Source organism: Acyrthosiphon pisum, chromosome A3 (assembly GCF_005508785.2).
Source record: "Acyrthosiphon pisum isolate AL4f chromosome A3, pea_aphid_22Mar2018_4r6ur, whole genome shotgun sequence".
In the NCBI taxonomy this organism is placed as follows: Eukaryota; Metazoa; Arthropoda; class Insecta; order Hemiptera; family Aphididae; genus Acyrthosiphon; species Acyrthosiphon pisum.
Genome location: NC_042496.1, coordinates 19,408,322 through 19,419,151, shown reverse-complemented (window position 1 = coordinate 19,419,151; position 10,830 = coordinate 19,408,322). Strand labels below are relative to the sequence as shown.

At 29.0% G+C, this 10,830-nt stretch overlaps 2 protein-coding genes across 5 annotated transcripts in view; one reads left to right on the top strand and one right to left on the bottom strand.

The window, feature by feature from the left end:
- Positions 1-376: 376 nt before the first annotated feature.
- Positions 377-6,558, bottom strand: LOC100165984 (ring canal kelch homolog). The gene is made up of 11 exons (XM_008189449.3): positions 6,086-6,558; positions 3,300-3,453; positions 3,008-3,236; positions 2,760-2,935; positions 2,593-2,689; positions 1,852-2,011; positions 1,663-1,775; positions 1,306-1,602; positions 1,100-1,240; positions 779-1,028; positions 377-707 (listed from the first exon to the last, which is right to left on the bottom strand). Exons 2-11 carry the CDS (start codon positions 3,446-3,448, stop codon positions 535-537), a joined length of 1,785 nt encoding a protein of 594 aa, XP_008187671.1. The 5' UTR covers positions 3,449-3,453; positions 6,086-6,558; the 3' UTR covers positions 377-534.
- A 232-nt stretch (positions 6,559-6,790) lies between these two features.
- The window catches only part of LOC100168015 (ring canal kelch homolog), a 4,982-nt gene continuing 942 nt past the window's right edge, over positions 6,791-10,830 (top strand). For 2 of the 4 annotated variants that reach the window (XM_008189448.3, XM_029491810.1), the window contains exons 1-7: positions 7,433-8,632; positions 8,700-8,928; positions 9,016-9,203; positions 9,282-9,378; positions 10,087-10,240; positions 10,318-10,430; positions 10,491-10,787. In XM_008189448.3, the coding sequence (XP_008187670.2) occupies positions 8,448-8,632; positions 8,700-8,928; positions 9,016-9,203; positions 9,282-9,378; positions 10,087-10,240; positions 10,318-10,430; positions 10,491-10,787 (1,263 nt within the window). In that variant the 5' untranslated portion in view covers positions 7,433-8,447. Of the gene's footprint in view, positions 7,046-7,432; positions 8,633-8,699; positions 8,929-9,015; positions 9,204-9,281; positions 9,379-10,086; positions 10,241-10,317; positions 10,431-10,490; positions 10,788-10,830 lie in introns of those variants that run through there. The other 2 variants (XM_016808136.2, XM_016808135.2) reach the window with 2 other exon arrangements.

The window sequence follows — 10,830 nt, the reverse complement described above, 5'->3', positions numbered from 1 at the left end:
CAGACCTAATGTTACACAAGTTACCACGCTTTAGTTTACTTTATAGGTTTACAATTTTTTATGTAAGCTGATCGGCACCCCTTGACCCCCCCCCCACGAAGGCTCGAAATAAAATCCTGGCTACGTCCCTGCCCCATATGAGTTAAATTATTTTTAATGTCTTGTAATGTATATAAAATGATAAAATAAACGTTTGGTACAAATTTCAAGTACCTTTTGAATGTGTACACAACTACACAAACACTAAAAAAAAGATATCATTGAAAAATCTAAAAATGTATCATTCTACACAGAATCTAAAGGATATAATTTAAATAGTAGATAAATTATAGATGAGATTTTACTGATATACTGCAATATAAATAACTTTATAGATTATTTATTTTATTTGAAAATAGTCAGTACAAATTATAAAAAAACATTCTCTTCAAATAATCAAAAAAACAAAAATGTGTAGAACAATACATGTGTTACCATAATGTATACAAAAATATGTTCATATTACTATTAATAATGAGTACTACTGTAGGCTGATTAATGATAATTATGTGGTCTATCAACGACTACTCCGCCATAAATTAGTAATCCGCTTCCTGACAACTTGATGGTCCAAGTATTGGTGTTTGGGTTGTAAATTTCTACATTATCAACAAGCGTACCATTTTTTCCGCCAATAACATACAATAAACCATCTAATGTGGCAACTCCTATAAAAAAATTTAATTTATACTCAATATATAATTAAAATTAGTCCTAAAATAATTATTATTTTAGTCACCAGGCCTGTATCGAGAGAAATGCATATCAGCTACAGACGACCAAACTCCATCACTTGGTCTATAAACCTCAACACTTTTAAGATACTCTCCACCATAGCCACCAATAGCATACATAAGATTGTCCAAGACTCCTACGCCAACACCATAACGCTTCTCAGACATATCTGCAACCGGGGTCCATGTGTCAAGTGAAGGATCATAATATTCCACTGATTTCAAACCATCTCTACCATTAGAAGTACCCCCAACCTACAAAATTAAATTAGATTAAATATAAATGTATCACAAATTAAAAATAAATAAATAATATAATTAGTCACTGCATATAGACGATTATTGAGTACACCAACGCCAAATTTACGTCTCTCAATTGTCATACTAGACACCATTCTCCATTTTTGGGTACTGACATCGAAAACCTCTACACTTTTTACAGTACTGTTGCCGTCACATCCGCCAGCCTAGAAATAAAAACAATATAGGTACATTTTTAATATAAAATAAGTAAAACATTGATATAACTTACTGCATATATGGAATCACCTAATACTCCAACTCCCGATTGCCTTCTACTAATTAACATGTCGGCCATCGGAACCCATGAGGGCCATTGTGATGATACATCAAGCATACTAACAGACATAGAACTCGATCCATTTACACCTCCCACAGCAAACACATATTGATCACTAATTACACCAAAACCAGCAAACTTCCGGCATTCATTTAATCCTGGTGCAATCTCTCTTAGCATGGTTGCTGGGTCATACCATTCTGTATAACACTTTGGCGATGTATCATACTGATTGAACATTAGAATAACCTAATAGAATTAAATGGACAATGTAATTGTGAATATAAATTAATCAAAACAGAATCATACTTTTTGAGAACCACCAAACTGTCTAGATTTACACCTAATTGTTTGTGGAATAGTGAAATGCTGAAATGATTTTTGAAGAATAAAATTGAATGCTTCAAGAACATATTTGTTACCTAAAAATATTAGTATAACAATAATTAATATAATAAATAAATTCATAATGAATGCATATTTATGAAAATAACAAACATTTAGGATTATTCTTTAGAAGAGGTTCATTTACTATATTAAATAATATATCAGGTTTAGATGCTAATGTTGGCAGACGTACATGTTCCAATAATTCTGGCAGAACATCTTTTCTCAAATTCAAATCATGTTTTACCCATTTCACAACACTTTCGAATACCTACAAATTCAGTAACAAATAATTGAAATTAAATTTAAATACCTCAAAATGTTAATATTGAAGATCATAGAAGGGTGTTTCTAACTATTATTTTCTATACTTACAAAATATTATATATTTGTTAAGCTAACCATGAGTGGATTACTGGGTCTTAAACATGTAATGGATCTTGGGTCTCCTTTTTTTTTAGTTAAGGAATATTTTTTATATTTTTATACTATTAAATCTATATTTATTAGTTTCAATACTTTGATACTAGGTATTTGCTATAGATCTGATAGGTGGTTTTATCATTTTTATCATAAATTATTTTTTATTTATAAATAAAATATAGGGGAGCATACAGATGCAGCACAAATTCATGCAAATTTAATTGGGTTGATTGGTCTGTTGGCTGCAGTGGTGTAAAAGTTATCAACGCCTGGTCATTTTTTAAAATAAGTACAATATGTGTTTTTTATTGCTAAATTCATAGTTAAAATAGAGATTTTATACTATAGAAAAAAAACATTTATGCTTTATAAGGCTGAAACATAAATTTTATTTTTCTACAATAATTACTAATATTACAGTTTGCTTACTTTTTCTTCATGTGGAATAGCAAGGTCATTACAGGAGATAATCTTAACCATATCTTCAGAAGACAATGATAGAAAATCATCAGTTTTAACCACTTCCCTGAAATGAATTGTCATTAAATATATAATTTATTGCTGAAAAATATAGACTGAAGCTAATTATATCATACAAAAACTGTTTTTTAATGAATGCTTCACAACTTGATAACAAATCCGTACAGTTATGTAAGTCAGCAAACGCCCAGATACCAAGACAATTTGATGCATCAAGTTGTTTTTCTAAGAACTCAGCACATGCAGCACTTACAAAATCTAACTGTAAGATGTTTGCTGCTGGTAACAATACCTTGAAAATCATCAATAATACATGTAAAACAATTTTATATTTGTCTATGACAATACAAATTTTTAATTATACCTGTACATTTTCTTTTGTGGCTATAAATTCACCAGTATAAATATAATCTACTAATATTTGTAAAACTAAGGAATCTAATTCTCTTATATTAACAAGATCTTTATTGCTCTCATCAAAATGATCAAACATTGCTCGGAAATATGGACTAGCTGCAATTAGAACATTTTTATGTCCAAATACTAAAGTACCGTCATCTGTTTCAAATCTAATATCACAAAAAACTTCATTTCTAAAAATAAAAATGTGTTACAAATATTTATTTTGAAACAAGTTAAAATCACCGACAACATACTTGCGTAGAGATTGTAAGTCTTCTAGTATTCTAACAGAGTGAAAGTTATTTCTGAAATGTGTTGGTGCACTTTCATTGGATTTCAAAACTGGCTTTATATAGTTTTCACATGATGAAATCTGTAAGGCATCCATTTCTTTTACTGACATTACACCTTTAAAATAATTTTAAAAATTGTAATACATTATTACAAAGCTGGACAAGTAAATCAATTTTATTAACAAGTTAGTTAAGTTATTCTAAAATAAAATATAACTAATTTATGTTAAAAGTTAAAGCTAAAAGTTTTTTCTACATAAAATATTATTACAGTAAAATCCCCTTATAAAGAAATTGCAACTGGTTCCAACTGATTGTTCCGTTATAGGGAAACTAAAGGTTATACAGAACAATTTGTTTTCCCATGGTAAGTAGATATCCGTGTTATAGGGGAAAGGGGGTTCCGATAAAAGGAGGTTTTACTATATATCACGGTAGTGTAATGTAGTTTGTAGGAAACACACTTATGAGAATAAACAAAAAATTAGGCTTGTTGTTCTGCGCAGTTTTATCATTATTAATTATTAGGAGGATGTCAGAGCACTGTTGAATGTCTCTCTTTGTAAATGAAAAACATTTTTTTATTATTTTGAAAGTCAAATAACAATAAAATATAAAACCAATATGTTACCATATATAAACCATACCCTCAAAAATATTATCCTCTATAATTTTTATAATAGATAATTTTACTCCAAGATTACTTAAAAACATGAAAAAAATAATACTGCGTAGACGACAGACGTGTTTTGTCTATGTTGTGCGTGGGCCAGAGAGAAAAAACAAACAGTTCGCTGACATCCTCTTAACAACAACAACATATTAAACGTCCTAATTTCAGGGAAAATATAAATATGTACCTGCCTAAACTTCCTAATTATATTTCAAACAAGCAATTATAGTCATAATAGTTATAATGTATATACTATTTAGTACAATTGTTGGTAGATATTGCTCTGTCCTGGCATTCCTCAGTATTTTGAACTTACCATACAAGACTCATGTGTATCTATAGAACGCATGTCCATATCTTGTTATATTGTAATGATATTTAAGTAAAAATAAGTAATTTTCATTGAAAATCAATGCATTGTAAGAAACTTAAATTATAAGAAAATAAATAAGTTAAGTTACAATTACTTATGAAATTAAATAAATTAGTTACTAACTTTAGTCAGTTACTAATTAAGTTATTTTCTAATATTATATTTTTTTTAACTATAGTAAGTTAAAAGTTATCAAAAAAAGGAACTTATAACCTTATAACTTTTAATTAATTAACTAGTCAGTATCCAGCTTTGGATTTTTATATCATCATTAAATTAACTTAATACTAAATGTTGGCACTGCTTCAGTGAAGACCAACAAAATAATGCTGTTGAGAAATTTCTGAGTTATAAGAAATATAAATAATTGCTGAAATAAATAATAATAAGCAATTAATGATATTCATTGTTTGGCACTAAAACTTGTACTGACCATTATAAAACGATTATCAAGCCACAATTTCATACTTCCTCTATTTAGTATAATTATGTTTATATTTGTTGTAACAGGCGATGATATTAAAAAAAAAAAAACAAGGAATTTCATTTTTATTTATTCTTCTTTACAATATTACTTTCATCACTTTTTTATTGATAGTTATGTCCTCATTTTCCGTGTTACAGAAAGTATTTATTTAAATAATAAAAAAAATTCATATTGGTGCTTTTATTATATTTTATTTTTATCAGAAAAAAGGTGTTCCTCAAAAAGTAAGTATGATTGTCCGAAAAATGTACAACTTTATTATTTGTTGATTCACATGTCAGTATGTCACATCATGATCACAGCTCACAATATAATTTTAAGTCTTAAAGATGTGGTATATTTTTATTGTTAGTAAAATATTACGCTGTTGCTAGTCGCTCAACTGAAATAATGTGTGATTGATCGGGCGTCTAGACACAGAGAAAATATTGGTATAAATCTATAACTTTAATAGACACCCTTTATTTTGTAAATTTTTTTTTTCTCAAAATACGTGTTTTTTATGCTGAACTCAAGTGTTTGAAAAATTTTGCGAAACCTAATATGTTCAAAAGTTATGGCAATTCAAAGTTGTTGATTTTGATTATCCGAGCAAGCAAGTGACTACGCCCGGTTATTAGTTGTAAACACCAAGTGCATTTGTTTTTATTCTGTGACCAACTCATAACAAGGTTTTTCATAACAAGTCGAGTGATATTTTCGATTTCAATGTCCGAGCGAGCGTAACGATAGGGTGACCACGCCGGCAATAAGTGTACTTAGAAAACAATATTGATGAAATCCGAGGTCCACCCGAGGCGGTTTTACACAAGTCGAGGGATATTTTCGATTTTAATGACCACACCAGCAAAAAGTGTAGGTTACAGACAACTTTGAATTGCCATAAATTTTGAACGGTAAGTGACCACAAATTTTTTCAAACACTTTTGAATTCAACATGAAAAACACGTATTTCGAGAAATAAAATGGAAAAAAAAAGGGTATCCAATAAAGTATATTAATTCCGAAAATATTATTGGATTTAAATCAATTTATAGAATATTATGTATTTTCTAAGTGAATCATTGTAGTTAGATTCGAATCAGTGTAATAATGGACAATACTGCAGGACAATGGAAATGGTATTGAAATATAGGCCTATATAATCGATGCAACACTGAGAATTAAAATGTATGTATCCAATATATTTTATCACACAATTTAAAAATACCTACCTGATGTTGAATCTCAATGCACAGTGCACGCCGACTATAGTATTGACTATTGACTTTGCACTAGTTTGCAGTGTGCGGTGTGCCGTCTCGTGTCGTACCTCGGGGAGTGATTGGATGGTGTCTACTTTATACCTACTTACATTGATTAAATATTTAATCAATGGTACTTACTACTATTATTAACTATAAATTTAATTATTCGAAATTTTACAATAATCAAGTATAAAAATAATAATTTAGTTACATAATGTTTACTTATTGTAATTTAGTAATATTATATCTATCCGCGAATACCCACCGTTTATAGGGATTAGGAGACAACTTACATACATAGACAAAGAGCTTATTATAGTGTTCGTTTGTGATAACTTGAAAATTGGTGTCCCCCACTTCGGTCCCTCGCCGTTTACGAGTTGCAAGTTGCAACAGGCACCCGCGCACTTACAGCTAAAGTACGGAACGATGGCCGTCAGAAAATAATAATTTACAGTGAAACACGACGAAAATCCCCGAGTATCTTTATTATATTATGCGTTTACGCACGCGCCAAACGGAAATCGGAAACTACGGCGTATTTAAAAATACTGAGTATAATACGCGTTTTCTGTTAACCATATTATTCATTGTATATATACCTATTGATATTATTATATTGTTATTTTTATTTTATTATTTCAATTTTCAACAATAACAATATTACTGCACACCGAACGCCGTTAAACTCGACAAAGCCGTATAGGATCGCTTTTTGTTACGTTGCGTTATTCGTGCTCACTGTTGTCACTTGTCAGTTCAAAGTTAGTTCACAGTTGTCACTTGTCAGTTGTCGCTCGCCGTATACTCGTGTGTCGCACCGCCGTCTGCCGAATCCGCTTTCAACGGCACGCTGATAATCGCTGTCCTACGACCTACGCCGACATAGCTGCCGCGACATACACGTAACGCACGGACCGCGACTAGGTAATAATTTTGACAAACTTTGTCTATAGATCATAAACATTTGCTAATTACCTACATTAAGTTTTCAGTTTGGTTCAACCTACAATTTCCTTCACTGTCCTAATAAGTAATAACCATACTATACTGCATAAATCATAAACAATATAAGAATATTCCTAATCTTATATTATCTATGACATAAATTCATACAGGTGCATAGCGGTAGACAGCATACAACACGTGTACACGGTGTCTCTTAAAAAACTTACCTACTTTTACATGTCTCCAAAAACACAAATTTGTTTGTGTTTGAGTACCTGTATGGATTTATAAAGTTATAAATAGTATATTATATTATATTTTATAATAGTTATAATATAATATATTATTATCGTTTATAATAAAAACAACAAAATACAATATGCTCAACTTACAGTACATGTGGGTTGGATAAATTTAGATATAATCAACTTATTACGACTTACATACAATTCCCATCTTACATTTTTACCTCAAAACTTCTGACTTCATCATACCAGTTGTCCATATCAATATTGATTAGGTATACCTATTGTATATTAGCCCATATTTCAATACTATACCTTTGCCTAGAACATTAGTTGACCTGTATAATTGTTGATTACTGCATTGATTTGAACTCAACTGCAGTAAGTAAGAAAATAGGTACATACCTATTCTATATACTTGTTTTAATTCAATAATATTTTAACAAATCCATCTAATTATTTAATAATTTCTTAACATCAGTATTTTATTGGTTTTGGCATTCATGTAGCAGGTGATCTACCACGGTTTAGTAATCTGTGAATTCGGGACAAGTAATCTACGTACAAATTAAAAATATGTTATTTTTAATACTATACCTACCTACTATTTTTATATATAAAAACACATTTTATTTTGATTACGTCATATCATACAAATGTTCATCAAATATCAAAAAATAAATAATAAATAGCCAATTATAAAAAAAATTCCAAGTACAGACCTAAACATTTTTAATATCAATCAAGCATTTTATAAAAGTATGTTGAAGATTTACTGACCTCCACCATGCTTCAATTAGATAACTATGTAAAAGTTCCTATGTAATGCCATGCATTTTTCGAAGTATTTTCATTTTAAGATTTAACCAATGGCATTCTATTGTCTGGGTGTTGGCTTCTGTTAGCGGTTAATACAATTTTATTTTTAGAATGGTTTACAGTCAAGTGATTATAATCTTTATTTAGTAAAACTTTATAGGGTTTTCTTTCATCTGACATGATTGTTGTTCCTAGAAGTATTTCTTTTCCAATTATTGAAATAAGTGTAACTCTAACCCAATGTTCAACAACAACAAAAACATTTCAAAAACCCAAAAAAAACCCCCTTCAATTTTGTATGAAGCTTTAACACGATTATGAGATTAAAATTAATCACAACTTGTAAAATATATTCAAAGCTGTTACCTATGTCAGTAAAAGAAATGGATACCATTCAGGCTTTATCTTGTGAAAAGCAAGTTCTGATATCCAAAGAATGTGAACCAACAAATTTTAGAAATAACTCTGCAAGAATACTAGAAGATTTACAATCTCTACGCAAGTATGTTTACAGTGATTTTACCTTCATTCAAAATAAATAGGTACCAGTAAAACATTTTTGTTTTTAGAAATGAAGTTTTATGTGATATTAGATTTGAAGCAGATAATGGTAAAATTATTATTGGACATAAAAATGTGTTAATAGCGGCTAGTCCATATTTCCGTGCAATGTTTAGTAATTTTTATGAGAGCAACAAAGATCTTGTTACTATAAGAGAATTAGATTCCACCATTTCACAGCTGTTAGTAGATTATATTTATACTGGAGAAATTATAATCACAAAAGAAAACGTACAGGTACCTATCTATAATAAAATATTTGATTTGATATACCCAGACTTCAAACAACATATCATTTTATGTGAATTTTTGTTGATTTCTAAGGCATTGTTATCATCAGCAAATGTATTACAGTTAGATTATGTAAATGATATATGTGCTGAGTTTTTACAAAAACAAATGGATTCATCAAATTGTATTGGTATCAAAGCATTTGCCTCGGCATTTGCTGACTTACATAACTGTACAAAATTGTTGTCGAGTTCTGAAGCATATATTAAACAAAAATTTTTGTATGATAAACATAATTTAATTTTCTATATCAATAGTAAGTAGGTGATTTATTAAAAAATAATGAATATTATTTCTAGAGAAGTAGCTAAAGGCGAAGATTTTCTATCTTTATCTTCTGAAGATTTGGTGAAGCTTATTTCCTCTAATGACCTTGCTGTTCCATTTGAAGAAAAAGTAAGCAAACTATAAATGGTAATTTTTAATGTTTTGTATGAAAAATCAACTTACAAAGGTGAGTAAGTGGGTATTGCTCTATTGTACAGATGGAGTCTAGACTCTGTATCAGAAGTTTTATATTTGAATTCAAAGATTTAAAATCATTGTAAACGAAAAACGTTTCTAAGCGATTACGGTTTATTAATATTACTAAGTATTTTTTATGATATTGTTAATAAACTAATTTATTTTACTATTAGACATCACTCATTAGTAAAACTGTATTTCTAGAGCAGTTTTAATTATTTTTCCAAAAAAGTTGCATTTGAAAAGATCTTTGTGTGTATACAATATAACATTATACTTTGAAAACAATGAAAAGAATTTTATTGACTATTATTGACAATAGACTAAAAAAAATGTCTTATTTCAAAAGTCTGTAAAAAACTTGAACGTCGGTGGACTACAGGCTTATCAATAGGTCTAAACATTTGGACTGCACATATATATTGTGTTTTGTGTGTATTTAAAAATAACAAATAATATATATTAATTAACACCATAAAAATATAATAATTAATATTCCTTTGCTTGCTATAAAAAGTGGAAAACTATGATGTTGAAGATCTATTATATTTATAGGATCGTATGTTAATTATACACTATTGGGTGTTTTAACAAATTATTATAATATTTTAATCTAGTTTAAAATATTTGTTATTGTAGGTATTTGAATGTGTTATGAAATGGGTAAAACATGATTCGGAACATAGAATAGATTTTTTGTCAAAGTTAATGGAACATGTACGTTTGCCATTATTAAAGCCTGATATATTATTTAATATATTTAAAGAACCTCTTCTAAGCAATAGTTCTAAATGTATGTTATTTACATAAATATGCCAATATAATGAATTTATATATTATATGAATTACCTATTGTTATAATTTTTTTAGGTAACAATTATATAATCGAATCATTTTATTTTAATCATCAAAAATGTGTTCAGCCTTCCACCATTCCAAAAATGATTAGGTTTAAACCTAGACAGTTTGATGGTTCTCAAAAAGTATGATTCCAAATTGATTATTTCATCTACACAATAATTTTATGCGTTTAATTTCTTAAGGTTATTTTAATGTTTAATGAGTCTGATACATCACCAAAGTGTTATACAGAATGGTATGACCCAGCAACCAAGGTAAGAGGGAATGCACCAGGGATAAATGATTGTCGTGACACAGCTGGCTTTGGCGTAATAAGTGATCAATATGTGTTTGTTGTGGGAGGTGTAAATGAATTAAGTTCAAAATCTGTTAGTATGCTTGATGTATCTTCACAATCACCCTCTTGGTTGCCATTAATCGAAATGTTAGTTAGTCGAAGATTATTGGGAGTTGGAATATTGAATGATTGTATATATGCAGTAAGTTAAATCAATATTTTTCTTATTTTATGTTAAAAATGTA